This window comes from Orcinus orca, chromosome 3 (assembly GCF_937001465.1).
Source record: "Orcinus orca chromosome 3, mOrcOrc1.1, whole genome shotgun sequence".
Lineage (NCBI taxonomy): Eukaryota > Metazoa > Chordata > Mammalia > Artiodactyla > Delphinidae > Orcinus > Orcinus orca.
In genome coordinates, this window is record NC_064561.1 from 67,773,188 (window position 1) to 67,799,481 (window position 26,294).

The 26,294-nt window shown below is 40.9% G+C and overlaps 1 protein-coding gene across 30 annotated transcripts in view; it reads right to left on the reverse strand.

Moving 5' to 3' along the window:
* LOC101287170 (protocadherin alpha-C2) overlaps positions 1-26,294 on the reverse strand; it is a 171,023-nt gene that overhangs the window by 34,018 nt on the left and 110,711 nt on the right. The window contains exon 1 of one of the 30 annotated variants that reach the window (XM_033406611.2): positions 6,726-10,050. The exons of 28 other annotated variants lie outside the window; for them this stretch is intronic. In XM_033406611.2, coding sequence (XP_033262502.1) covers positions 6,726-9,281 — 2,556 coding nt within the window. In that variant the 5' untranslated portion in view covers positions 9,282-10,050. Of the gene's footprint in view, positions 1-6,725; positions 10,051-26,294 lie in introns of those variants that run through there. One more of the 30 variants, XM_004280255.4, reaches the window with a different exon arrangement.

Sequence of the window (26,294 nt, forward strand, 5' to 3'; positions counted from 1 at the left end):
CTGAAAATATGACTGAAATACTTTTTATTAATCATATCATCACCAGCTTTCCCCTGACCATCAGCAGCATTGGTGTCAGCTTGTTAGCTGTAAGAACCCTCCTTCAAGAAAGACTCTGACGTCTGTTGAGCAAATGCTGCCAATTTTTCTATGACTGGGTAACATCCATGATGAAAACTGCTGCAACTTGATCTGGTGAATGAAATCACCAACTCTATTTTGCAGAAAGGCACAGTTCTAGCAGGACTGACCAGGAAACTCAGTCCATTACATAATCTCACTTCCTCAACGACACGTAATTTGTCATGCTGCTATTTTCTATAATAGTCCCTCACAACAAGATGTTTCTGAGATTTATTTGCCAAAATCATAGTTATGAGACACCTTATGGCAGTGAGATCAGGCAGGGAAAAGGTAAGGAAGAAAGTAATTAATATGTTTTATGTAGCCACACAATACTAGGTAATGGAATAAGCACTTTATACATATTACTGCATTTATCCTAACACCTTTGTTAGACCATAAGCTTTATGAAAGGGATTATATTTTGTTTATAAAACATACTGATATTCTCAAATATTCATAATACATAGCTATAGCTTCAGAAGCTAGAGGGTTCAGGTATTTGATAGGTTTTTTAAAGGCTTTCGAATAAATTAACTACCATGCAAGGGTAATACTATCGTACTTAAATTACAAAAATTAGAAATCTGGAACTTTAGAGAGATTAGATTACCTGCCTGATAGGTAGGTTTGCCTGAGAGTCATGTTTAGGTACCCCTAACGCGTAAGTCTGTGTTTTAAATAAATTTGCATGGAATGACATATATATTTTTCTCTTTTTTACTTCTGACTTTCCCAGATTGATTTATTTTAAAGTGATACAAAATTAAATGTAATAAAATGTACATGGGTTTCATGTGAACTTGGAAAAACTGATTAAACTTGGAAAAATTGAAGCTGACAGGTTGACTGCTGATATACCTAATATAATGAGACATACGTTTAGTTCTCTAGTATTTGGATGGTACATCCCTGGGCTTTGCTTAATTTCTATTGGTGAAAAGCCCAGTATGTTCTGTTGTTTCAAAGCATAGTCCTTCAGTAGAATAAGTCATGAAATTCCAGATGTGGAAAAACTGAATTAGGTAGTCCACGTGGGTGATGCAGTATTATTGAAGAACAAGAATCCATTTGTTTCTATCAAAATTATAGCTAAGACTTGATTTATTCTGTAATGGTATTATTTATACTATGGAATATTTGAGCTACAAAAGGGTGAATCACCTCTTCCAAGACAGATTTGAAATAAAATAGGTTTAAAATACCCTATGTCATTCATAAAATCATAGGACTACTCAGTGAAGTAATATGCTATCTTCTTATCATGGAAATCCATGAAGCTATCAATAAATGATCCTCTGAGAAACAAGACTACACGTGGCATCTCCTTTTCCTTCCTAGTAGGAATCTATTAAAGATGTATCCACTGCAAATTTTTCAGTGATATTTTGTGAACACTGATATAAATTATGATAGGCAAAATCCTAAAATGGCCTTCAAGATCCCTATACCCTACTGTAAATGCCCTGTATAATCTCCAAGACTGAATATGATGGGTCTTACTCCATGATTAAGTTATATTATACGGCACAGCTGGCTTTGAAAAAGGGAGATTATCTGGGTGGGAATGACCTAATTATACGAGTCTTTTAAATCTGGGTCTAGAGGTCAGAGACGGAAATCAGAAAGATCTGAAGCATGAGAGGAATTCCATGTGAGAAAATATTCTCCACTGTTAAAATACTGGTAAGGACCTGAGAGCAACTTCTAGGAGCTGAGAGTGACCTCCAGCCACTTCAACAGTAAGTAAGAAAACGGGGAGCTCAGTCCTCATGGAACTGGATTCTGCCAACAGCTTGAACGAACTTGAAAGTAGATTCTTCCCCAGGGCCTCCAAGAGAAAACTCAGCCTGGCCAGCATGTTGATTTCAGCCTTGCGAAAACCTGAGCAGAGAACCCAGTCACAGTGTGCAGGTAATAAACGAGTGTTGTTTTTAACCACTAATTTGTGGTGATTTGTTACAAAGCAATAGAAAATGAACACATAAACTGTGGGTCATGAAGGCAAAAAGGAATCTAACATTTAAAATAATCATTGTTATGTTACATGTTAGTCTTCTAGTAAATCAAAATGAAAAGATGATAAATATGAGAAGTCTAGGTGAATACTTACTTCTAAAAACAGTCATTTATAATCCTAAATCCACAGAGCAGTAAAATAAAATACCCATAACTTTAAAACATACCTAATGGGCTCTGGTACAACAGAAAATGCTAGGTTTGCTTAATTCTGGATGCACAGCCTGCTAGTGCAGCAGTTACTCTCTCCCCCACAGTTTTACTTCCCTGGAGCCCAGAGTTCTGACCCTGCAAGGCCAGAAAGCAACTGATGTTGCTTATGTGCCAAGGGACTAACATTTTTCTTCGATTTTTGCCATGTTGGAGATTTCTCTGCATTTGTCAAGTTCAAATCCTCGAAAGACAAAAACTTGTGTAATTTTTAGGCTAGCAGATTTAAAACACTGCTAAGGAATTCTCTTGACCTTTGATTTTTGAAATCATGCTTTTAGAGTACTCAAAATATTATCATACGAATAAGCCAAATTTATATTCATACTGTAATATGCCCAGGAACACGGAGCCAGGTGAAATTTACAAAACTCATATTCAAAGACACCTGTAAATCCCCATTCAATTCAGCTAAACCTCTGGGCTTGATGATGGTAATTTTTCATCAAACGTTTGCAAACAGACAGCATCCTGACCTCTCATTGAGAGCAAAAATTGGTGGCCAACCAAGGCAAGTATCCAGAACCAACTCTGCTATTCTGTCAAGCAAACAGCATGCCAGTAGACAATTTGTAATATGCCAGGCTGTGTCCCTGCAGAGTGTTCTGAGTCAGACCAGATGCCCATGTGCAGGCTCAGTCCTGGGTCAGACCAAAGGGTAGGCCAATGACATTCAAGCTACAATAAATAGCTTTCTCCATCAGTCAGAATATATGCAAGATAAAGAGACAGAGAGGAGCTCAGCCATTATTCCATCTGGCTCAGCAGATCTGTAGAAGAGGGGAGGAAGGGGGTAATTTGAAGAAATTAATGTATTCTCAGACCAAATGAAATAAACCTTTTCTCAAAAGAACAGTCCTATAACCAATACAGAAATGGCAAAACAAAAGAGCCCCACCCATTCAAAAGTGACCATCAGAGGATGGAAGTTCAGATACAATTTCTTTGCCTATTCTGACCACTGTGCAGTTTTTATCAATTCACCATGATAGCACTTTACACTAAGTGTTAAGTTCTGATCCAGGACAGAGTCAGTCACCAGCTAGAAAAGTCAGTCCTGCAAGAAATAAATTAGGTGCCACTGAAAGAAGGGTTCACCCTTCGAAGTTACCACAAGTGGAATTAGAGTGAGTATGTACACACAGTGGCAAAAATAACTGAAGATTTGGTGACTACAACTTGCTTTAAAATAAGTGAAGTGAATGTAAACTTAACTCATTTCTGCTATACCCTTTTGTGATTTCCACATCTTGTGCTAACTGGTCCCACTGAGGCGCAGTTGGACAAATCTGCCCAGAGCACTCAAAGTGACTCATCAGCAGTCACAGGACCACAGATGCACAGAAACCACCTTAAGATTTGGTTCCTTTTCTTGGAGATTCTGAAGAGGGTGCCAACCACATTCAACACCAGGTTTTCAGAAGTCTCCAAAGAGAAATTCTGCCCCACTGCTAAACAGTTACTTCAAAAACCTCACTGCACAAGTGGCGCATGAAATAAACTCATTGGGGGTAAAATTTACCAAAAGATTAGCCTGATGTTAAATACTGATATTTAATAAGCAACAAGAGAGAAATTAGAGAGAGAACAAAGATATAAGATCTGAACAGGTTTGGCCAATGGTAGAACAAATAAAAATATCCTATCTTGGTGGTAACGTTTTTACTCATTGATCCTCCCATTGGTGACCTACTTCTATGCAAAGAATTCCTCTTTTTCCAGAGCAGTTAATTGACACCACTAGGTGAATCAGTGGTAGCCTGAATGCCTGAGTATCCCATATCAAAAGGAATATAAACATTGGGATTTCTATCTACTCATACTGTTTCAGAAGCACAGTCTTTGGAGTCAGACAGATATGACTTAAAATACCACTAGCAGAGTGACTGTGTGTGTTACTTAACCTCTCTGAGCTTGTTTCCTCGTGTGCTAGATGTTGATAAATATTTAATGTATGACTTACAGGTAATGAAACCATACATATATTGCAGTGCAGAATATTTTTGTATAGCAGGGTGGTCGGTGAGCGCAAATTCCCTTACTCATCCTTTCCGATCCCCATCTAATTTTAATGTAGGCACATGGAATCAATTGCACCCCAGGATTCTCCTGTCATGTGCAGTGAGTGGGTAGGGAAGAAAGAAAGCCTAACGTGAGAATTTAACAGGTTGATCTAGCAGTGATGACTTTCAGAGTTGAGTGATTTTTGTCCCCATTTTGCCATGCTATGACAACGTGACTCACTCTCTACCTATAACCGCAATAATTCCAGGAGCTGTGGATCTTAGGGCTCTCTTCACTGGATTTCCGAAAGTGTCTGGCAAAAATCTGCCTTTATTAAAATCATGTACTCTCCTGGCAAAATCCCACAAAAGCAAGCCCTTTTCTGACATAATTTTCTCCCTAAATTAAAGGTTTGTGAACCAAAGCACATATTAACACACAGGTCAGTATAAGACAGAAATAGTTCATGTATCAAATTGTCCCAAGCTTTGAGTCAGGAGAGAGAGGGTGAGAGTGTCACTCGCCTGCGCTTCCGGCTCACAGCTGGTTGCAAGCTTGCCTGGCCTGCTCTCTGTGCCTCTTTACCACCTGCAGCCCACCCCAGGCCCAAAAGGACTTAACAGTAATTTGTTCAGCAAATGTCTACAGCATCCTTATTTAAAATTAAGCCTTTCTACATGCTGCCAAAAGCTATGATCTAAAGAATTCTGGAGGCTCTTTGATTTCCCCTCCCCCACCCCGTTCTTCTTAATCTGCAATCTGCCTCCCGCGGCTGCTCAGCATTGACTAACATCAGGCTCTTCTGATAAATCTACCTACAATGTACATGGAAATTCTCTCAATCCATCTCTGTTCTTTTCTGTGCTTATGCATTAATTTCCTGAAGATGAGCATGAATTTAGAATGTGAAACTATGGACGTTAATAAAAAGACAACAATATGTCAGTGAAAACACATCACAAAAATATAGGAGGGACAAATATTATTAACTCATTTTGTAGGACCTCTGAAAGTCCTAGCTACAAAGTAGTTGTTTGGGAAGAAACAACTCATCACTTTTTATGGGACAAAATTTTGGCTTCTGAAATCCAAGTTTAAAGTATCACAAAGCAGGGTTCTATTATTTCAAGCATGCATATGGAGACAAACACACTACACAAACACAGGCACTGTGTCCAACAATTTATATACATCCTTCATATACTGAGCAAACTGGCCTTACACCTACTTAAAACCAGTGTCTCTACTAACACCTGTCTCTCTGTCTCTCATGTACAGTAAGCCATCCACTTTCCAAGGCTTTTGTAGCTAGATCCAGAAATTAAATGCGTGCTTTGGAGCATGTTGAAGTACCATTTAAAGTACTGTCATTTAACTTAAGGACATGAAGGGCTTGAAGAGGCTGCTTCACGTCTCATCAAAACCTTAGGAATTCTCAAGAGGAAATCAGAAGATTACATTTATGCTAAACGCAGGGAAATCCTCTTACAAGGAGTTCACACAAGGCCAAAAAAGATAACTAGTGGCAGAATTCTTTCTCCCCAACCCCAGCTTGTCCTGGTCTTCACCATATCCCCCACATCCCTAATCCACTCATTCTACCATCTCCCTGGCCCAAGCAGACAAATTGGTTCTTGGATGCCATCATTCATCTCCTCCGACAGCCCCAACAAAATAGTTACCACAGCAAACAGCCAAATCAAACTTTGTCTTCAGGGTGAGGTCCACATTCTATGGCTTTATCACCTCTGACATGAATTTCTAGCAGATCTCATCACATTAGTTCAATGCAATTACCAGAAATATTAACTGGATACATTTCATTGTAGATAGTCCATGGTATAAACAGGGACAGCATACAGAGGTGACCACTACAGCCCCGAGAGGTTTCAGAGCTTTTGAAAAACAACACTCCTGTAGGATTTCAAAAGGGAACCTTCCCTGTAGATGATACAGCACAGGCCATTTCTCCTTGAATCTCATAATGTTACCCTCTATAGCATCATCTTATTCTCAAGCCTATTCTATTTCTCTATAGAGCTGTGCTTTAACACCACATAATTAAGACAAATCCTCATTTCTCAAACAATTTTATGGTCAAGGTTTCATATATCTGAAAAGAAAATGGAAAGTAAAACAATTCTCTAGTCCTATTTTTCTAGAAAGGAAACATAGCAGATTATAATCCAATCACAGGTAATACACACACACACACACACACACACACACACACACACACACTCAGTTTACCAGATAACCCTTGTCATTGTTAATAACTCGAGAAAGCCAACTACATGATACCGGGAGGGGGCCGGGGGGAATGTGAAAAATGCATGACTTTGTGGAAGACCCCTTGACTACTATCTCACCTCATTTTGAGAAACAGCTTCGTTTTTTAGAATAATCAGGTTCCCAGCACTCTGCCCACTTTGGCCTGTGAGGTGCCTGCTGTCACCTGCTGCTGCTTGGGCTCCCCCAGGTCCCAGTCCTGTCTGCGCCCCTGTGTTGTAAAACATGAAAGTGTCACTCCCTGAGCCTGCTGTCAGACAGGCCTTGTAGCAGTAGGTCTTGGTGAGGGAGCCGTTCCCTCGCACTTCAATGAAGTGAGGCTGCACTTTGAGGCCGTGTGGTAACCTGGCATCAATATTGTTGTTGGCCTGTTTGTAGAGTTCTGCAGGGCACCTCTCCCTCACTCCACAGAAGCCTCCACAGCACGCAGTGCCATAAGCAGTGTAGCGGTAGCACTTGATGATGCTCAAAACAATGATTGTCAAAAGAAATATAAAAGACACTGTGCTTAATGCTATTATTAGATAAAGTGTAATTTCAGAGTATGTCCGAGGACTTCTCACATGTCTCTGAGTGTCAGGGAGGATTCTGGAAACCCTATCCACTACAGCTACTGTAATGGCCACAGAGGCTGACAGCGATGGCTCTCCATTGTCTCGGACCACCACGGTCAGGTTGAAAGTGGTTCCACTCTCATCTCCCATCTTCCTGGTAGTCCTAATTTCTCCTGTATGTAGCTCTACCTTAAAGAGGTCCAGGTCAGAAATCTGGGCCAGATGGTAAAAGAGCCAAGCATTCTGCCCAGAGTCTGAGTCCATGGCTATGACTTTAGTGACCAGGTAGCCAGCAGGGGCAGTTCGAGGCACCATTTCAATGGCTGCTGACGAATTGGTTGAGGTAGGGTATAGGATGTGAGGGGCATGGTCATTCACGTCCACTACATACACGTTGGTGGTCACAGTGCTGCTCAGTGGTGGGCTCCCCTTGTCCCGGGCCTCCACAGTCACAAAGAACTCCCGAAATTTCTCATAATCAAAGGAGTTGACAGCATAAAGGCTGCCACTGGCACTGTTAATGGAGACATAGGAGGTGACTGGCAGCCCTTGAATCTCCCTCTCCATGAGGGAGTAGGTCACCTCCGAATTCTCCTTTTCATCTGGGTCTGTGGCTTGCACAGTGCAGAGCAACACCCCTGGCAAATTGTTTTCCTCGATGTAAATGGAGTAAGAGTCCTTCAGGAAGCTGGGTGGATTGTCATTGATGTCAGAGATCTCAACCTGCAGTGTCCGCTGGGATGTGAGCTGTGGTACTCCCCCATCAGTGGCTGTCACTGTGATGTTGTAGGCAGCCACCTGCTCCCTGTCCAGGGGGCCACTCACCACCAGTGTGTAGGAGTTTCCAAAGCCATTCAGTCGGAAAGGCAGTGTGGCCTCCAGGCCCAGGCTCACTTTCCGGTTGGGACCTGAATCTTGGTCATTGACACTGAGAAGGGCCACAACGGTGTTGGGCGCAGCATCTTCAGGCACTGGGCTGTACAGGTCCGTGAGCACCACCTCTGGTGCGTTATCATTCACATCCACGATGTCCACCAGCACCTTGCAGTGACCCACCATGGGCACTGGACCCCGGTCTGTTGCCTGCACATAGATCTGGTAGGAAGAGGCCTCCTCATAATCCAGCTCTCCACTTACCCGCACTTCCCCCGTGCTGGCATCGATGCTGAAGAGCTGCCTCTCCCGGTCCGACGTGTAGCTGCTCAAGGAGTACGTGAGTTCGCCATTGGAGCCCTCATCCGGGTCTGAGGCATTCAGCTTCACCACCAATGTGCCTGGGGGAGCGTCCTCCCGAAGCTGGACGCGGTAGGTGGACTGGTCGAAGGCGGGAGAATTGTCGTTAGTGTCCAGGACAAGCACAGAGATCTGCGCGGTGCCTGAGCGGGCTGGGCTGCCCCCGTCCACAGCTGTGAGAACCAGGTGGTGCAAGACTGCCTGCTCGCGGTCTAGGCCCTTACGCAGCACCAGCTCCAGCACCTTACTGTTCTCCTGCAGGGGTTTCAGGTCCAGCTCGAAGTGCTCGCTGGGGCTGAGCTCGTAGGTCTGCACCGAGTTGGTGCCCACGTCGGGGTCCTGCGCGCTCTCTATGTGAAAGCGCGCTCCAGGTGCCACCGATTCGCTTACCTGAAGCTGGTAGTCGGGCCGCGGGAAGCGCGGCGAGTTGTCGTTTATGTCCAGTACCTCCACCTCCACGGCACTCACCGCCACGGGGCTGTGCGCCAGCACTTCCAGGCTGAGCAGGCAGCGAGGCCGCTGCTCACACAGCGCCTCCCGGTCAATGCGCTCGTTGACGAAGAGAGCTCCACTGGTCAGGTCCAGCTCCAGGTAGCGCGGGCTGGGCGCACCCAGGTGGTTGATACGCAGGCAGCCCGGCCCCAAGCGCCGCAGCTCCAGCCCCAGTGCGCGAGCCACGTTGCCCACAAGCGCGCCAGGTGTCTGCTCCTCCGGCACCGAGTATCGCAGCTGGGAGGCCGCTGGGCCCGGCAGCAGCAGTAGCAACAGGGAAAGCAGCAGCAGCCAGAACATGGGCGTCCGGAAACGGGGATGCTCTGTCGCCCCAGGTCTGGTGCCCGCCAGCTCCATAGCCGCCGGCCGCAGCGGAGGCAGCCGGGCAGGGCCGGAGGCAGCAGCTTCCCCAGCCGTGCTCCACGCCGGGGCCGCGCCTCCGCCTCCGCCTCCGCCTCCGCTCGTGCCGCCCTGCGCCCGCTCCCCCACGCCTCACGAGCGAGCAAACACCGGGGCCGTTCCCCTCGTGGGCCCTCCGGAGGGCTCCTGGCCCCGCCGCCCGCTCTGATTCCCCATATCCCAGCTCCTCCGCTCGCCTCGGAGTCGCTCAGCCCGGCTTCGTTTCCTGCCGCCGCCGCCGCCGCTGGTCCAGGAGGAGGGAAGAGGAAGCAGAAGAGGAGGGGGAGGAATGCTCAGCAAGTCCGGCTCCGATTCCGCACCGAGGTGGCGGACGGCGACCCGGACTGTCCAGTCGCTCCAGCCACTCCAGCCCCAGCTCCTTCGCCCCGGACCGGCCGGATCCCAGCAGACCCCGGGAACACGGCCACTCCCTTTTTCCCTGCCCCCACTGTCCTGTTCAGCCAGTCTCCACGGTCCCTCGGCTGCTGAACTGGTCTTGTAAGGAGATTATTCTAGGAAAAGCAGTTAAGTCTCTAGGACTCGGGCTTTCAGCTCCCAGAAAAAGATTTCCAAGCGCAAGTCAAGAAAATACACCGAGGGCCTTGGCTAACTACGGATATCTGGGCGGCGGCTCCACGTTCAAAGAAACAAACGCAAGTGAGGCGCTCTGGGGTTACTGATGATGGGGATTATTTCCCTGACACCAACATTTTCCCTGAATACTCCTAAATACTGCGGAAACTTCTAGGGCGGAGGGAGGGGGGGTGGCAAGTGCTGTCATCTTTCGCGGAGCAAGCCTAAAATTAGCATCCTGCGATCCAACACTCAATTCTGCTCCTAGCCAAGTGGCTTTTACTTCCAGTGTGTGCCTTGGCAAATAACCAATATTTCAGGTTTTAATATTCTTTCTTTAAAAAATTGGTTCCATGAAGCTGCAGGCTAAGCTCTTATTTAACCCCTTTTGATCATAGTGGGGAGAATCTGGTAAAATTTTAAAGAGAGTCTTCCCTCGAGCTTTTCCTCATTTTACTTCAAAAATTTTTTCATTTATCACCCAAGACATTTTCTTTCTTTCAAGAGTGATTTAATTTTTTTTCTTTAACGGATGACAATGTCTTCAAGAGCCTGCAAAACCATTACATCAAGAGAGTTACTCTTGATTCCCCAAGCCTGGCTGGAATTTGGACTCCATTAATGCCTTGCAGTGAAAAGTCTGCTGTTACTAAGCAAAATGTGGAAGGCTGGGATTTATCTCACAATAGCCAGCAATTTCAATGGCTGCAGCTCATCTTACATAAATATAAGTTTCCTTTACCCCTCCGGGTCTCTGTTCCCCTAAGACTTCCCCCCTGTATTGCTGCAGAGGCAACAAAAGGATAACCAATTGTCAGTGAACAAGAAGGCAGAAGGATCAGAGGAAGCCTTTCTGTTCTGTGTCATTGCCTCTGTTTCTCTGTTTTGAACATCCACTGTTCCCAGGCCCTCCCATCTATTCCACAAGAGTTTAAAATTCATTGTCCCACTTGTACAAAAGCACTCACTAAAGTGTTCTTTCTCCTTCTTTCTCTCAGCATCCTCTCACCCCTAGATCTTCTGCTGTCATTTTCTAGCTATGAACTGGAACAAAACTAGAAGGAGACCTGACATTTGGCACGCTTCCCTCCTTCAGGGCATAGTTGAAGGGGCCAAGGCACCCAGGTTTCAAAGGCCTGGACTAGCACATCTCTTCCTCCCACCTACCAAGTACAGCAGCTGACAACTCCACAACCTAACCCATTTTATTCCAGAGAAGCTCCCAGCTTCCTCCTATCCCTGCTGCTTCTTATTTGTCCTCTTTGTTCCCTCAGGAGTGCAAAGTGGGAAGCAATTTCCATCACATTCTATTCCTGTTTCTGGTCTTAAGCCTCTGGCTTCTCCCTCTCTGTCTGCTTCCTCCCAAAATGTCCCTACAGTAACTCTGTCTCTGCTGTGGTAATTTGATCTCAGAAAGCCTTTAACTCTCAAGTGCATGAAATGTAGGCCTGGCCTATGTCTTCACCCATTACTTATTTCTGAAAATAAATGGGTTATAGGTGGAATCAAGTTATAAGTTGTCAGGAAGAATGACCTTTTCTTCCCTCATCTCCTCCCAGGCTTTCACAGTCGCTGCCACCTCTGCCCACAGCTCTGAAACCTGGTCACTAGGCATTGACCATGCGTGGACCTGTGCCCCTGAAAAGATCACAGGCACTTAAAGAAGAGATTAAAATGACAGAGGCTTGGTAATGTTTTTAATGGAAGCCCCCAAGTGTCAAATCTCAGGAGAAAAATCAGGGCTCCTCTATTAGCAATCTTGTCATCTTCCAGCAAGGACATCTGCCAGGTTGTCCATTTTGATGTGTTGGGATTATAAGCTTCAACTAGTACTTACTCCCTCAATGGCTGAGAAGACAAACATAGCACCAACACAAATCAGCCACCTCTTCAAAGACGTACTAAAGAGATGGCAAACTCTGTATTTGGCACTACAATGATTTAGTTGCTCATACTATTGTACATGTCTCATGCCAACCTTACTAGTTGGTGGAATAGGATTGCTTAGATTGCTGGCAAGTGCCCTGTCTACGAATATTAATACTAATGCCTCAACCACACCACTATGCATTCCTTCCTTTCCTTGGACCTTCAAGAACCCCCTATTGAAAAGCAGAATAGCGCAGATTTTGAAGTCAGTCACACCCCTGCCAATGACTAACCGTGTGGACTTGGTCATGTTACTTAACCTAAGCTTCAGTTTACTCATTTTAATTGGGGAAGACAATTTTAAGTAAACTCATAGAATCATTACGATTACATGAGATGATGTATATAAAACAATCTGAGAGAGATTAAGAGGTATAAACTTCCACTTACAAAATAAATAAGTCACAGGTATGAAATGTACACTATGGGGAATACAGTCAATAATAATGTGATATCTTTGTATGGTGACAAACGCTAACTAGACTTATCACGGTGATCATTTTGTAACACATAGAAATATTGAATCACTATGTTGTGTACCAGAAATTAACATAGTGCTGTTGGTCAATTATACTTCACAAACAAACACACAGAAAAAGAAATCACACAACACTGTAAATCAACTATACTCCAATAAAATTTTTTAAAAAAGAAATAAGATCTGTGGTTAAGAGGTGGGGGGGGTAGGAGAGGGGAGTTTAGATGAAGGTAGTCAAAAGGTACAAACTGCAAGTTATAAGATAAATAAGTACTAAGGATATAATATACAACATGATAAATATAATTAACACTGCTGTATGCTATACATGAAAGCTGTTAAGAGAATAAATCCTAAGAGTTCTCATCACGAGGAAAAAATTTTTCTTTTATTTTCTATCTATATGAGATAATGGATGTTCATTAAACTTATTGTGGTAATCATTTCATGATGTATGTAACTTAAATCATCATGCTGTACACCTTAAAATTATACAATGCTGTATGTCAATTATATCTCAATAAAACTGGAAAGAAGAAAAACCAATCTGCATAGTAATTGACAAGTACGTTATTATTATCATTATTATTGTTATTATTAAAATGCAACAATTTATTATCATCAGATAACCTTAGTTGACAGTCTATATATAGCATGGCCCTTTAAGGTATCAAACAGAGATAAGCACCGGTAACTATGCCAGACAGAAAGTCAGTGATGATGGAGAAGATGAGTGTGCACCAAAGTTAAGCTTACCCAATTATTTCTAGAGCTTAGCCTATATTTTGAAAACAAAAACCAGTCCCTTTCTATATCAGCAAAGAAAAGGGACTTCCATCATGAGAATTCCTTCAAGGGATTTTTTCCCTCACAAGAGATTCACCTTTTTAGGATATGTGAAAATACTTTAGCAACAGAGTATAGAAGTGTTCCCAAAAATACTGTAATCTCTAGCTCCCAGTATAGAGCTTGGCACAGAGGTACTTAATTAATGTTTCTTGAACAGAACTAAATTTACAACTTTACCTGTGCAATCCTCTCAAATAGAAATAGCTTCATCTTTTCTCTCCCCCTTTTAAATGTTCTCTATATTTCAATGTCCATCTTAAAACCTACCTAATCCATGAAACATTGTCTACTCTAAACATACTGTCTTTTTTTTTCTCTTTCATAGTCTACATCTCTCTCAGTGCTGACATTCAGAATTCTGAATGTGTCATTCTTTAATTCATCCAAATGCTTTAATATTATTTCCTTACCTTAATTATACACAACCTACAAGCAGAAGCCATGTTGTATATGTCTGTGTATTTCTTCACAGTGTAGGAAAACTTACAGACTCTCAATAAATAAGTGATGGCTGTTTCATTTTCTTCAGATCCTTTTTTAGCAGATTCAAGAAGTGCTGCTACTTCTCCCTTTTTTCCCCAGGTCTAATGGTGAGAAGGCTCAAGAGCCTACAATGATTTTACTTCCTTTAAATTTTGAAATTCAAAATATTTCAAACCTGGAGAACTGAATCCTACTAATGAAGTTGCTGGACACTAAGAAAGGCTCTGCTCAAAAGTATTATCGCTTTTTCTACTTTATATTATAATTATAAATTGTAAAATAAAGGTATTCCTTGCTCATAACTAACATGGAAAGTGACATGATATGAGAAGTGCCACAAAAAGACATGATTTTGTTTACCCCCATGTTAGACGAGAACTTTGAAATAGTATCCCTTAATTGTATCCCTTAATTGTATTTGTAAAATGCATCTATCACAAGGTCATTGGACACAGGAGCAAAACCAATCAGAACACAACCCAATTAAGCCTCTAAGAAAAATACTGGTATGGGACTTCCCTGGTGGTCCAGTGGTTAAGACTCTCAATACAGGGGGCCCGGGTTCTATCCCTGGTCAAGGAACTAGATCCCCCATGCCACAACTAAAGATCCCGCGTGCCACAACTAAAAAAAGAGAAAAGATCCCACATGCGGCAACGAAGATCCCACATGCCAACTAAGACCTGGAGCAGTCAAATAAATAAATAAATATTTTTAAAAAAAGAAGAAAGACAAATACTGGTACTCAGTGAACTCTCCTAATTCACATAAATTTTCCTTTCTCTATTATTAGTGCCATTACAAATCATTTTACTTTGGGGAACCAAACAATCTGGAGTCTTTTGGCCACAGGGCAAGGGGACATGCTCATTAGTTGGATCAGGCTTTGGGCTGACCATTATGGGAGTACCTGCCAAATAGGGAAGGTTCTAATTTTCAATTTTAAGTTGTATATTTATGTTGTTCCACAAACTGAGCACATGATATATAATTTTAAAACAGAGACAAAGGAACATCCCAATGTTTAGTGTGGTCCAAAATAGTTTTAAAATTCCATCTTGTTATAAACGAACTGCACTTCTGATCTTTATGCATCTTCAGAAGGAAAATGTTTACCAACATGATTACAGCATTTGTCACAGGTACAGCATCCAATGGTTGGAGAGATAAAAAAGATTTTTCAAATAACATTATGGCTGAATTTTTTCCACAGTCCCTTCCCTCCAGAGGGAATGCATTAACTTTTAGGGAAAGATCCTCTAAGTTTTTATTGATAGTTCTGAGAAATTAATATACTGTTGATTTTTGACTGAGGCATTTGCTTAGAATAAGCAAAGGAACTCAAACTATCTTTGGACAAGTACTAGTAAAAACAGAGAATACATTAAAGTCTTGGGGCAGATTGTGTAATATAAGAGATAAAATCAAACTATTCAATTATTTGAGGGCTTTGCTTCTCTATCAGTATTTTCAATTGAGATGGCCTACCAAGAATCACAGAATATTAAAGGTTGAGAGAGATTTAGAAAGTATCTCACCCAAATTCTTTATTTTTCATTGAACAAAATGTTTCAGTAGAACTTGAACCTCAAGGTCAGTGAGGAGATAGGAAGCATAAAAGTGCTATAAGTAAGCCAAGTGACAAATGATCTTCCAGAGTACTAGAAGAACTTACGGATGTGACTAGAGTACCAAATTTCCTATTTTTAAAAAAGTGCCATTGAGTTTGATATAAATTCCTTCAAAACTCTATTGTTACTAAAGTAACTGTATATGAGCACTTAAAGGCATTCAATACTAGGGACTACTTTGGCTTAACTGAAAACTGGTAACATCAAACCTACCACATAGACTTAAAAAAAATTTCACATGGGCATTTTAGATTTTCAGTTGCCAGACTCATTGATAAGGGAAATGCTACAGGCATAGTCTATTTGGAATTCGTGGAGACATTAAACAAATTCCCCCCAATATATCCTTACAGACAAAAGGAAGAAAGAAAGGCTGCAAGACAGTATGATTAGATGATTTCATAATTGTTTGGATAACAGTGAGACAAAAAGTGTTTATTAATGGAATGCTTCAGCCTGGAAGGAAAATTCCTGTAGGTGCCTGCCGAGATTCACCATTGGTCTTATCCCTTATTCAATATTTTATCAATGACTCAAAGTAAGGAAGCATCAAGTGTCCAGGCCAATCCAGCAACAAGTTGAGCTCTCTAGAATGAGAATATCAACTGCCTAGGGTAAAACATGATTCTAATTCAATAACATTAGTACCAGTATTCTATCTGAGACTCAATACATGCCAGAAATTGGTAAGTTTGTATTTAATTTCTGGCTTCCAGTATTGCCATTAAAACCTGTTCCAAGCTTCCATTCATCACTCAAGGCCTTTTATTTTAATAGAAAAACTTGTTTGGCTCTGTTTCTCCTCTGCAGTTCTTGGGATTTTAGCCATAGAATAAAATAAGATGGTAATTTGGCACTAAAAAATATCCTTGTTCCCAAGTGGGTTTTAGCCACAGCATTCATCGATCTGTATACTGTTTTTCTCTATTTCAAAAAATGTAGATATTGTTGAGGTACCTCAAATTGGAACTGTTTTCCAGGATATGACCTAAGCTCAGTCTAAAGGAAGGCCATGGTATCTCCTTTCTATACCCATTGTGTTTGTTGCTTGGAGAAAACAAACTTATACTTCCACCTAAAAAGGGTGAATTCTCAAAAGCATCTGTTCATATATTCAGAGTATCAAGTAATTGTTGGCTTTTGGGGTCCTCCTTGCCATGCTGATGCCTTAGCACTACTGTTTACATATTATGTCTATACATATTAACTCATTTAATGCTCACAAGAGCACAATCCCCAGTCAGGTTGGTACTGATGAAGAAACTGGATCCCAAAAAGGTGAAGGAATTAACAGAATCTTCAGGAAGCTCTTGTCCATGCCCTTGTTTCTTGAGATAGTAACACTACATCTGACCACTACACATGCACTTCTAATTAAGAATCATGTTACTGGCCTCCAGCAATTTCCAAGTATTTTATATGAGATCCTATCCAATTGTTTTGGGTTTTTTTTGCGGTACGTGGGCATCTCACTGTTGTGGCCTCTCCCGTTGCGGAGCACAGGCTCCGGATGCGCAGGCTCAGCAGCCATGGCTCATGGACCCAGCTGCTCCGCGGCATGTGGGATCTTCCCGGACCGGGGCACGAACCCGTGTCCCCTGCATCGGCAGGTGGACTCTCAACCACTGCGCCACCAGGGAAGCCCTCCAATTGTTTTTATAACTACAATTTTTTTGTCTTTTAGAGACTTCAATTGGAATATATATATATATATATATATATATATATATATATACACATACACATACATACATATATATGTATTTGGACTATATATATATCTTTTAAATGGCTGGCCTTAGCAAAAGTGTTATACAAAATAGATTTGTATTTCATATCCCAGCCTCTTCCTTCAGTACTATCTTCCCACCTATGATATTCTGCCTAAGTAATGGGGTTTTACAAATGAATTTTTTTTTTTTTTTAGCTGCACCGCAGGGCTTGCAGGATCCCACCTACAATATTCTGCCTAAGTAATGGGGTTTTACAAATGAATTGGCTTGTGGGATCTTAGTTCTCCCACCAGGGATTGAACCCGGGCCCCCTGCATTGGATGCAGAGAGTCCTACCCACTGGACTGCCAGGGAATTCCCAGACTTTTCTAATATAAATCTCATTAGTGTATTCCTTGTGATGGATTTTGTTACATAAATCCTTTAGCAGTTATGTGTACATTATAAGGTGGGTAAAACATAAATTCTCTAAATTAGCCAAGTTAAGATGTACTATGTATTCTGTGATATTAAAAGATCCTTTAAGGCATTTTGATGAGAAATTAATGTTACCTAAAACCTTTATCAAAGTTAGAAACCTTTTATTAAAATTAGAAAAGACTTATAGATTCTTCAATTTTGTGGTATCCTCAGAACTTTTTACACATACCTTTTAGGTAGTAAGATCTAGGATTAAATTTCTCTAGCAATAATAGACGCAACTCCACTTCAAGGTTTTGTATGCTTAGGTCATGCACCTACTTAGGGTCCTCTTACAATAATCCTGCTTGATGTAAAACCAGACTCCAAGATTCAAGATCTGGCTCTACTGTTTATTATGTGTCATTGGGAAAGTTTTTTTTTTTCCTCTAAATCTCAGCTTAGTAAAATAAAGAAAAATAGTACTTACTACCAACAGTTCCTGCTAGACATTTATTCAGATAAAGCATGTAAATTTTTCATTGTATAAATTCTCAATGATTATTAGCCAGAAGAAGGAGGGGTGCAGCATGGGGATAGAAGTCTCATAAAATTATCCAAATAACCTGAGGAGAAAGGAGGGATGAGTCAAAAGACAGCAAAAGCCCAAGTTTCTGCATTCCTTTTTTGCGTACTCTACTTGACTGACAGAATTGAGAAGAAAAATCTAGTTCTATTTATAGTAATGGTTCTATTTATACAGCATCTCTGAACTAAGGGTCTCAAAGATCATTTAACTTATACATCTACAACTTGAAGTTGCTTGATGCCAACTTCAGCTTTTCAGCCCTGAATAGGAAAATATATATATATATGTGTGTGTGTGTATGTGTGCATGTGTGTATACACACATGCACACACACACACACACACACACACATATATATACACAAAACTCCCCAATCAATCAATACTTTAACGTGAGACTTTTCTTTATCTAAATCTATTGGGGAATTTTCCAATAAACCCAGTGAACCAAAGACAATGGGGTGGTAACTTTAATGAAGATATAAAACTGAAGCATAGAATGGTTTGATAATTTACTAGAAATACAGAGTTGATTTCAAGCAGAACTGGGGGAAAAAATCTCACTTTCTCTCTTTCCAACTCAATGTTACATCTATTACAACAGAGTTGTCACCCTAAGATATTCAATATCCTTTATAATTAAAATTTCATCATAGCCTCTCATGATTGGTTTTCTGCTGTACTCTCAAACTAGACTAGTATTCCTCTGATCCAATTATCATAAGCTCATTTAAACTGTATATGAAAGATTTATTGGTTCATAAATCAATGAATACATAGGATATATTGGACAGATATGCCTCCTACGATATGTAGATTTAGTGTTCCTTAAGCTAGCAGGAGTTGAAGAATAAATAGGATTTTCAAGTTACAAAAAGTCATTCTTTCCAAGTGTCAACAATGATGTGTTAAGAAAGTAGCAGCAACCCTAAAAATGTCGGACTGTGCGTTTCCTGAGTACAAGGATGAATATTGCATCCTTGGATGAAAAATTTAGCTATAATTCTGAGAACTAGACAATTTTAGTTTGGGGGTAGGCACAGAAAATTAAATTATCATGGATTATTCCCTATTCTTATTCTCTCCCCAACATATTTTGAAAAGAATCATGGAGGGATTCAATGGTGTTACAATAGATAACCAAATTAAATTATCAAATTTAATTCTCATTAAAGAATTTGTATATGCATCAAGGTTACTGAGTCAACATTAAAAGTGAATGGAGGGACTTCCCTGGTGGCACAGTGGTTAAGAATCCGCCTGCCAATGCAGGGGACACAGGTTCAAGCCCTGGTCCGGGAAGATCCCACATGCTGCAGATCAACTAAGCCTGAGCACCACAACTACTGAACCGATGCTCTAGAGCCCACGTGCCACAACTACTGAGCCCGTGAGCCACAACTACTGAGCCCATGAGCCACAACTACTGAAGCCTCCGGGCTTGGAGCCCATGCTCCACAACAAGAGAAGCCCACAATGAGAAGCCCCCAGACCTCAACAAAGAGTAGCTCCCGCTGACTGCAACTAGAGAAAGCCCATGTGCAGCAACGAAGACCCAATGCAGACAAAAATAAATAAATAAATAAGTGAATGGAGGTTTATTTTCTCTTGATGACAATGATAGAGACGCTATTCAACAATAAATTCCTAAAAAATTCCTAGAGCTCTGAAAAAACAACATCTACAAATTCACTTAGGTGGTTGTGTAAATTTATGTGTATAACTTCGAGAGGAAAAACGTTATTTGATATCTCAGTAGGACATAGACATATTTGCATACTTGGTTAAAGTGAGCTGTAAAAAAAATTAAGTTTAATGCCTTTATGTGATTTCCATTAGTTATCTTAAAATAGAATGCATCTTGGAACTCTTTCAAATTGCATATTAAGAAATTCACAGAATGATACTGACTTCAATATATATTTTCTTGAGAATTTTGTTTCTGCTTTCTTTATATCTTCACACTTTCGAGTCCAAGACTGAGGTTCTAAGCTTGGGGAACTTAAAAAAGTTAATAAATTAAAAAAAAAAGTGAATGGAGGGACTTCCCTGGTGGTGCAGTGGTTAAGAATTCACCTGCCAATGCAGGGGACACAGGTTCTATCCCTGGTCTGGGAAGCTCCCACGTGCCGCAGAGCAACTAAGCCTGTGCACCACAACTGCTGAGCCTGTGCTCTAGAGGCCACAAGCCACAACTATTGAGTCTGTGTGCCACAACTACTGAAGCCCACGTGCCCTACAGCCCACATGCCACAACTACTGAGACCACACACCACAACTACTGAAGCCCGCATACTCTAGGGCCTGCGTGCCACAACTACTGAAGCCTGTGCACCTAGAGCCCACGCTCCACAAGAGAAGCCACCGCAATGAGAAGCCCGTACTCGCCACAACTAGAGAAAGCTTGCACACAGCAACAAAGACCCAATGAAGCCAAAAAAAAAAGAAATTATAAAATGATGAAAACTTAAAAAAAATGTATGCATGGGGACTTCCCTGGTGGCCCAGTGGTTAAGAATCCACCTTCCAATGCAGGGGATGTGGGTTTGATCCCTGGTCGGGGAACTAAGATCCCACTTGCTGAGGGGCAACTAAGCCTGCGTGCCGCAACTACTGACCTGCACGCTCTGGAGCCCACGTGCCACAACTAGAGAGCCTGCGTGCCACAACTACTGAGCTCATGTGCTCTGGAGCCCACACACTCTGGAGCCTGTGCACCACAACGAAAGATCCCACATGCCGCAATGAAGATCCTGCATGCCGCAGCTAACCCGCTGCAGCCAAATAAGTTAAATAAATAAATAAGTAAATAAATAAATAAAAATATGCATGGAACATGTTTTTTTAAAAGAGCTGTAAACACATATAATTGTGACTGTACTTAGGTTTTGGGATTACAGATGATTTCTTTTCCTAAAACATCTACAATGATCATGTGGATTTTTAATGGAATTTTTAACGGAAAAATTATTTTAAAATCTATTTTCAACTTTACTGGCTACCTATTTCCTCATGATAAAATCTAAAATTCTAAGCATTGCATTGAAGGATCTTATCTGATTCTAACTTACCTTTCTAGCCTCAACTTCTTCCTTGCTTACACATGTACAGTATACTCTGGCCAAAACAAACTATTTTCAGCTTCTCTTATGCTTTCTCATTCCTCCAGGCCTTTATGGTTTTTGCTCTGCCTGAAATACTCATTCTCCACTCTACCTCCTTGCTTCCTAAATGATCCATTAATCTTCTGCTATAGAGATATCTTACATGGGAAGATTTCCCTGCCTATCCCCACCCTCCATCAAACACCATACTGAGTTAGTTGCTTTTCCTCTGGGCTTCCTACGTAGCACGTATTTGTTTCACTGTAGCTCTAATTTGTTTGTATTATATTTGACAGTTTACCTGTTTGTTGTTGAGATATCTTTCACTGTTATGGATTATATCTTATCTGTCTCCACATTTTGAGTGTCTCATGCTCAAAAAAGCATGTCAAATGGAGTGACTAGAATAAAGAAATATAGAAATTGTTGTATGTCAAGTAAAGCCACAAATACCACCTCTAATAAAGTTTGATTATCTGAATGTTTTTGTGTTTTCTTTTTTTACTGAAATATAGCTGACTTACAATGTCATGTTAGTGTCAGGTATACAGCACAGTGATTCAGTTATATACATATACACACACATATATACGTATATATGTATATATATGTGTATATATATATATTTTTTTCAGATTCTTTTACCTCATAGGTTATTGTCTGAATGTTTTAAGTGAAAGCATGTGCTCTCTTGGTTCAGTTACTAAGTATTTCATAGTAGAATTAATGTATGAATTACTTTCTTTCCAAAATTAATAATAAAATATTTAAATCCCCCTATGAAGCATTTCACTACTACTTAGATGCTAGTCTGCTGGTGATAAAACTGTATAATAGGGAATCTCAGCTAATGGCAGCCTAAATTATTCAGAGCAGCCATCTTACTAAAAGCAAGTAAATATTCTGGATAAAATATTAAAACAATTATCTTAAAAGCACTAAAAACCAGATAAGTTAATGAGGAACTGCTAAGACAAATTCTGGAGGAAACTTAAATCCAAAGAGGTGAGCAGAATTTTGAACTTGCTTTTCGTTCTGAAAGCATCTGCCAACACAAACTTGGACATAAATTCAGATAATCTGTGGGATGAGGAAGACAGAAATTAAGGACCAGAATGTACCTAAACTAAGGATTCTTATAGGATCTCCAAACTACAGTAATCTGGAACCCCAAGGACTATATTCTCCAGGTAACGGTGTAACAAACCTATCCATTCTCCAGCCCAGAGAACTGCTGGGGAGTTTGACTTGGAGCCAACCAGAACAGAAGGAAAACAGGAAAGGAAAAAAAATCTTATAAAGTTGTGGTTGGATACTGCATATCCCACAGATTTTCAGCTGGGTATACATAGAGTCTAAGTCTCCAAAGACCCTCAAGTCTTGAACTTAGATTAAAGCAGTTTACAACTAGTAGTTTTCAGACACTGGCAGGTGTAAATAAAAATCTATCCTAAAGGCACTTTCATTCAAGATCTCAGGATATCCTGACAAATATTATTTTCAGGATAATGACCATCACAAGTCAGGGGAAATCTGGCACACATGGAAATATGGAGCTGTGATCAAAAACCAGCTGAAGGGCTTCCCTGGTGGCACAGTGGTTGAGGGTCCGCCTGCCGATGCAGGGGACATGGATTCATGCCCCGGTCTGGGAGGATCCCACATGCCGCGGAGCGGCAGGGCCCGTGAGCCGTGGCCGCTGAACCTGCGCGTCCGGAGCCTGTGCTCCGCAATGAGAGAGGCCACAACAGTGAGAGGCCTGCTTACCACAAAAAAAAAAAAAAAAAAAACAGCTGAAGCAGCACACAGCAGAAACATACTTTCAGACTGCAGACTCTAGAAATATCAAAGATTTAACATATTTAAAGAGATAAAAAGCAAGCTTGAAAATATTTTCATAGAAGAAAAAATAAATTTAAAATGTCCCAGCAGATTTGAACAATAATAAATAGAATTTTTAAATGAATAATAACTAAAAAAAAAAACCTCAAGGGAAACTTCTAATAGCATATTAGACACAAAATGAAGACAAAATTAGTAAAACTGAAAGAAAACTAGTAAGAAATAACTCATAAAACAGCACAATGAGGGGTTTCCCTGGTGGCGCAGTGGTTGAGAGTCTGCCTGCCGATGCAGGGGACACGGGTTCATGCCCCGGTCTGGGTGGATCCCACATGCCGCGAAGCGGCTAGGCCTGTGAGCCATGGCCGCTGAGCCTGCGCGTCCGGAGCCTGTGCTCCGCAACGGGAGAGGCCACAACAGTGAGAGGCCTGCGTATGGCAAAAAAAAAAAAATTTAATATAAAAATAGTTTTATATACTTGCAACAAAAACTATAAAATAAAAAAATTTTAATAGCATTTAAAATAGCATCAAAATATCAAACATCTAATGAAAGTTGTGCAAAGACCTTAAGTGAGGGGGTAGAAAAAGGTATTCCATGTAAATGGAAACAAAAAGAAAGCTGGAGGGCTTCCCTGGTGGCGCAGTGGTTGAGAGTCCACCTGCCGATGCAGGGGATGCGGGTTCGTGCCCCGGTCCAGGAGGATCCCACATACCACGGAGTGGCTAGGCCCATGAGCCATGGCTGCTGAGCCTGCGCGTCCAGAGCCTGTGCTCCGCAACAGGAGAGGCCACAACAGTGAGAGGCCTGCGTACCGCAAAAAAAAAAAAAAAAAAGAAAGAAAGCTGGAGTAGCAATACTTATATCAGACAAAATACACTTTAACACAAAGAGTATAATAAGACACAAAGAAGGAACTTACATTATAATAAAGGGATCAATCCAACAAGAAGATGTAACAACTGTAAATATATTGCGTTGGCCAAAAAGGTCGTTCAGGTTTTTCTGTAAGATCTTATGGAAAAACCCGAACGACCTTTTTGACCAACCCAATATATGCAACCCAACATAGGAGCACCTAAATACATAAAGCAAATATTAACAAATGTAATGAAAGAAATTAACAGTAACGCAATAATAGAAAAGGACTTTAACATGCCACTTACATTAGTGAATAGATCACCCAGACAGAAAATCAATAAGGAAATGCTGGCCTTAAATGACACATTAGGCCAGAGGAACTTAATAGATATATAGTCCATTCCATGCAAAAGCAGCAAAAAACACATTCTTTTCAAGTACACATGGAGCATTCTCCAGGATAGATCACTTGCTAGGCCACAAAACAAGTCCCAGTAAATTTTAGAAGAATGAAATCACATCAAGCATCTTTTCCAGCCACAACACTACAAGACTAGAAATCAACTATAAGGAAAAAACTGTAAAAAAAAAACCCAAAAACACAAATGTGTGGAGGCTAAACAATATGCTGAACAACCAATGGGTCACTGAAGAAGTCAAAGAGAAAATCGAAAAATACCTGGAGATAAATGAAAACAAAAACACAACGATCCCAAATCTATGGGACACAGCAAAAGCAGTTCTAAAAGGGAAGATTACAGCAATACAAGCCTACCTTAGGAAATAAGAAAAATCTTAAACAATCTAACTTTACACCTAAAGGAACTAGAAAAAGAATAACAAACAAAACTGAAAGTTAGCAGAAGGAAAGAAATCATAAAGACCAGAGAAGAAATTTATGAAATAGAGACTAAAAAAAAAAATAGAAAAGATCAATGAAACTAAAAGCTGGTTCTTTGAAAAGATAAACAAAATTGATAAACCTTTAGCCAACTCATGAAGAAAAAAAGAGGACCCAAATAAATAAAATCAGAAATGAAAAGAAGTGACAACTGATACCACAGAAATACAAATATCGTAAGAGATTACTATGAACAATTATATGCAAATAAAATGGACAACCTAGAAGAAATGAATAAAGCAAAAGTAAACAAATGGGACCACATCAAACTAAAACAGTTTTGCACAGCAAAGGAATCTATCAACACCACCACCTACTGATTGGGACAAGATATTTGCAAATGATATATCCAATAAGCTGTTAGTATACAAAATATACAAAGAACTCATATAACTCAACATCTAAAAAACAAACAACCTGGGCTTCCCTGGTGGTGCAGTGGTTGAGAGTCCACCTGCCGATGCAGGGGACACGGGTTCGTGCCCCAGTCCGGGAAGATCCCACATACCGTGGAGTGGCTGGGCCCATAAGCCACGGCCACTGAGCCCGTGCGTCCGGAGCCTGTGCTCCACAACGGGAGAGGCCACAACAGTGAGAGGCCCGCATACCACAAAACAAACAAACAAAAAACAACCTGATTAAAAAATGGTCAGAGGATCTGAATAGACATTTTTCCAAAGAAGACATACAGATAGCCAACAGTTACACGCAAAGATGCTCAACGTCACTAATCATCAGGGAAATGCAAATCAAAACCACATTGAGACATCACCTCACACCTGTCAGAATGGCTATTATCAAAAAGACAACAAATAAGAAAGAAGTGTTGGTGACAATGTGTAGAAAAGGGAACACTCATGCACCGTTTAAAGGAGTGTAAATCAGTGCAGCCACTACGGAAAACAGTATGATGTTTCCGCAAAAGATTAAAAATAGAACTACCATACAATCCAGCAATTCCACTTCTGAGTATTTTTCCAAAGAAAATGAAAACACTAGTTTGAAAAGATATATGAACCCCTATGTTCACTGCAGCATTAATCACTGTTAATAGCCAAGATACGGAAGCAACCTAAGTGCCCAGCAACAGTGCCCAGTTGAGATGAATACTACTTAGCCATAGAAAAGAATGAAATCTTGCCATTTGTGACAACCTGGATGGACCTTGAGGTTATTATGCTAAGTGAAATAAGTCAGACAACCACAAATACTGTAAGATTCCACTTATATGTGGAATCTAAAAACAAAACAAATGAATAAACAAAACAGAAACAGAGTCATAGATACAGAGAACAAACAGGTGGTTGCCAGAAGGGAAGGGGTTGGGGGATGAGTGAACTAGGTAAGGGAAATTAAGAGGTGCAAACTTCCAGTTACAGAATAAACGAGTCACAGGTATAAAATGTACAGTGTGGAAAATACAGTCAATAATAATGTAATATCTTTGTATGGTGACAAATGGTAACTAGACTTATTATGGTGATCATTTCATAATGTACAGAAATATCAAGTCTCTATGTTGTGCACCAGAACTAACATAGTGCTGTAGGTCAATTATACTTCAAAAAACAAACAAACTGGGCTTCCTTGATGGCACAGT